Source organism: Lactuca serriola, chromosome 4 (assembly GCF_051521515.1).
Source record: "Lactuca serriola cultivar US96UC23 chromosome 4, Lser_US96UC23_V15, whole genome shotgun sequence".
NCBI classification, from domain to species: Eukaryota; Viridiplantae; Streptophyta; class Magnoliopsida; order Asterales; family Asteraceae; genus Lactuca; species Lactuca serriola.
This window is the reverse complement of record NC_136411.1, coordinates 117,626,101-117,629,784: the sequence shown is the minus strand read 5'-3', so window position 1 is coordinate 117,629,784 and position 3,684 is coordinate 117,626,101. Positions and strand designations below refer to the sequence as shown.

Genomic DNA, 3,684 nt, shown 5'->3' with positions numbered 1-3,684 from the left:
AAAAACATATTGTTTTAAATGTCATTTTATGTTATTTTATTTATTTCAGCTAAGTTATCAGTTAGGTTTTTACCAAATATTATTTTTTATCGGCTAATTTTTTAGTTATTAGATAATTTTTTTTTATAAGAGATAGATTTTCAACTTTGAACTAACTTTCCAACTAACAATTAGTTTTTTAACTACTAATTTGAATATATGTGAAATGGTACTACTTGAATTGTAATCGAATATCTAATTGGTTTGAATAGGTTTGGTCGGATTTGATATAGGTTGTTATTCAAGAAATGTAGGATCTCCGATTTAAATAATGAAACTTTTACTGATCATACAATCTATTATAATTGGATATTCAGTATCCATGGATTGATTGGTCTGAATTTGATACTTTTTTTCTGGGCATCCTAAGTCCTCTAAATATCTTATTTTAAAAATTATCTCTATTATAGTTCTATTTTTTTTTCCTATAAATTAAGTCACTCGTCAGCTTATATGTATTTAATTATATAATGTTGAGTCGACCCAAGAAGACCCCAAGCAACTACCATTTAGTCTTTTTAAGCTTGACTATGAACTTACATCGTTTACCGTGCTTAGGTGAGATTTATAGATGACCTTCTCCTTCATTGTTTTTTCAAGATTAGATCACCCATCAAATTCTATCTTTCCCTCTCTATAACAAACATGTACTAAAGCTAAAGTAAGTCTAACGATATCTAACACATAAATGAGAATTGCTTTTTCATTAACAGTATCCATCAAAATCTCTCTGTAAGAACGCATACATTGAAGTTGGAGTATAGAGTTATGGAAGAGATGGCGGATGGATTCAATCAAGAAGAAGGTGATTCAGAGAACAGGATTCATATAATGAATGATGAAGGCCAAATTGTAAGCAAGCGCATGGTGGCGAACCAGTTCACAATTCCCGAACCAGATTCCGAGGATGGTCGGATTGGAATCAACAAACAGCCAGAAGAATGGCTTCCAATCACTCAATCAAGAAAAGGGAATTCATGGACAGCCACTTTCCATTTGCTTTGCTCTGGAATCGGAACCCAAACACTCTCTCTCCCTCTCGCCTTCGTATACCTTGGCTGGTAAGTCCATTGTAAACACTTCAACTCACATAAGTCAGCATCAAAAAGTTTCAAGTTCTTAGAGTAACTTATTATCAATATTTAATCACGTACACCAATTGGTTAACAAGATATCTTTTTTTAAATCCGGCGTTTGTTCTGAATTGACAAATATTGTAGCGAAAATTTCTTTTTGTTACAGGTTTTGGGGGATTCTTTGTTTGTGTCTTGCATTTGTATGGCAGCTCTATACCATTGGTTTGCTAGTGAGTCTTCACGAATCCGTCCCTGGTACTCGTTATAGCAGATACCTTCAACTTTCGATAGCTGCCTTTGGTATATGCATAAAGATTCCTTTGTTAAATTAAATAATATACAAAAAGTAGATCTTTACATAACCATATATGATATATTATTATTATTATTCTTTGACTTTTGCAGGTGTGAAACTGGGAAAAGTTATGGCCATTTTTCCAGTGTTGTATCTTGCAGGGGGTACATGTGTCATGTTCATAATCGCAGGGGGTGGAACCATGAAACTTTTCTATCAACTCATGTGCGACGACTGCTCTTCTAAGCATCCTTTAACAACCACAGAATGGTTCTTGGTTTTCATTTGTTTGACAATTCTTGTGTCCCTTTTTTGTCCGAACTTGCATTCTGTGTCTCTAGTATCGTTATTTGGAGCAATCATGGCCGTTGGATATTGTACGACCTTATGGGTAATGATGGTTGCTAAAGGAAAGGTAGACGGCGCTGTTTATGATCCATCAAAAGTTGTGGCATCCGATGCTGGTCGAGCCCGAAGTACATTGAACGCACTTGCGATCATTGCCCTTGCATTTAGAGGCCATAATGTTGTGTTAGAGATACAGGTATACGTAGATGCCATTGACGTTTTTCCACTTACTTAATGGGCACACCACATATTTTGTTTTTACAATATTAACATGGTTTTATTTGTTTTTAAGGGTACTCTTCCATCAACCCCAAATCGTTCATCCGCAAAGTCCATGTTGAAAGGAGTCAGAGCTTCGTATCTTATTATCGCAATGTGTTTCTTCCCCGTTGCAATTGTTGGATATTGGGCATTCGGAAACAAGGTTAACAAAAACTTCCATGAAAAAACAACACTTTGTGTTTAACCTTGTTAAACTTATGAACTATACTTAATACTTAAAATGGTTCCAGATTCCGGTGAATGGAGGAATGCTAACGGCAATCTCAACGAATATTCACCACAATGCATCAAAACCAGTGCTGGGTATGATATACGTGCAAGTTGTGTTGAGTTGTGTGTCTGCTTTTCAAATCTACAGCATGGTAATCTACGACAACTTGGAGCATGCTTACGTAAGCAGAACAAGCCATGAATGCCCAAAGTTGGTGCGAACGGGAATAAGGATTTTCTTTGGAGGTATGACCTTCTTTATATCGGTGGTGTTCCCATTTCTGCCAAGCCTGGCACTGTTGGTAGGGGGGTTTGCATTGCATCTGACGTTCGGGTACCCATGTTTGATGTGGATTGTGATGAAGAGACAACCAACATCTATAAGGTGGTGGTTTACCCTTGGTCTTGGTTGTTTAGGTCTTGGGCTTAGTGTGTTGGTAATTGTTAGTGGAGTGTGGAACTTGGTTTGTAGAGGTTTAGATGCTAACTTCTTTCATCCACGTTGATAGAGGTCCACTTTTGATCATTGAAAAAACAATGAATTTGTAGATTGAGGGCTGTGAAAATTATCATATTATTCCGTAATATTTATTAAGAACGGTGGATCTATTGTTACTATTACTCTCAACAGGACAATAGAATCAGTTTATAAATGAGATGAAATTAAAACTAAGCAAACAGTGACTTGTCCACACCATTGCTTCGTACAATTGTCTATTTTTCAAAAGTACTAGTGGTTTACTGCTTAACAAGGTCCCCCGATTTTGGCCCATATGAATCGGGTCCAACCGAGGACCATGTATGGGTGGATGGCATGGTCTTCACTAGCCTGATCGGTTGATACCGGTTTTTGCTTTTCCATTGAAACCGAGTGCTGTCATTTAGCAAACTAGGTTGGGATTACATACGTTGCATTAGAGATTATACATAAAAAAAATAGGATTTACCTTACAAATATTAAAGGAGCTAGCTACCTTGCAATGTTTGGCAAGTAAAATATATCAAAATTTTTGAATTCCATAGTTCATATCCACTAAAAATTAAACAAAGGGAAAAATAAATAAATAAATAGGTGCAACATCAAAGGCGACCCAAATGCCACTTCACACGCATCACCAATGATTGACTTTGATCTCGTTTCCAATTGGCAATCAGAAATCGACAGTGTCCAACCTCCTGTCTCACTAGTCTGCCCTCCATCTTCTGCCATCCTCCAAATGCCACCATCCTCAAAAGGCCTTCGTGGTCGAAGAAAAGAAGCATATATTATTTCCTAATACTTATCTTCTCACGAAACTTGCATTGATCTTACCGATTAAAACAAGTGTGGAACACATATTTACAACAATGAAGTTAATAAAGATTGATATACGCAACAAAAAGTATGATCAATTTTTGTGTGATAGTTTAGTGTTATGTATTCAACGTTAATTT

General features: G+C 36.2%; 1 protein-coding gene across 2 annotated transcripts; it reads left to right on the top strand.

Annotated features, from left to right (window-relative positions):
- Nucleotides 1-452: 452 nt before the first annotated feature.
- On the top strand, nt 453-2,865 carry LOC145102405 (lysine histidine transporter-like 8). 2 transcript variants are annotated; one of them, XM_079039794.1, is made up of 6 exons: nt 453-597; nt 753-1,100; nt 1,282-1,415; nt 1,521-1,954; nt 2,051-2,182; nt 2,271-2,865. In XM_079039794.1, the coding sequence occupies exons 2-6, from the start codon at nt 808-810 to the stop codon at nt 2,754-2,756; spliced, it is 1,479 nt and encodes a 492-aa protein (XP_078895920.1). In that variant the 5' UTR covers nt 453-597; nt 753-807; the 3' UTR covers nt 2,757-2,865. The 2 variants fall into 2 exon arrangements, with proteins under 2 accessions (XP_078895920.1, XP_078895921.1); XM_079039795.1 differs by lacking the exon at nt 453-597 and having other exon boundaries at nt 604-1,100.
- Nucleotides 2,866-3,684: the final 819 nt, after the last annotated feature.

Excerpts from the sequence above, each read along its gene's own strand:
- LOC145102405 (XM_079039794.1), top strand. The coding sequence starts at position 808 with ATGGAAGAGATGGCGGATGGATTCAATCAAGAAGAAGGTGATTCAGAG. Across the intron at positions 1,101-1,281 it reads GCCTTCGTATACCTTGGCTG|GTTTTGGGGGATTCTTTGTT; the intron begins GTAAGTCCATTG and ends TTTTTGTTACAG. Across the intron at positions 1,416-1,520 it reads ACTTTCGATAGCTGCCTTTG|GTGTGAAACTGGGAAAAGTT; the intron begins GTATATGCATAA and ends TGACTTTTGCAG.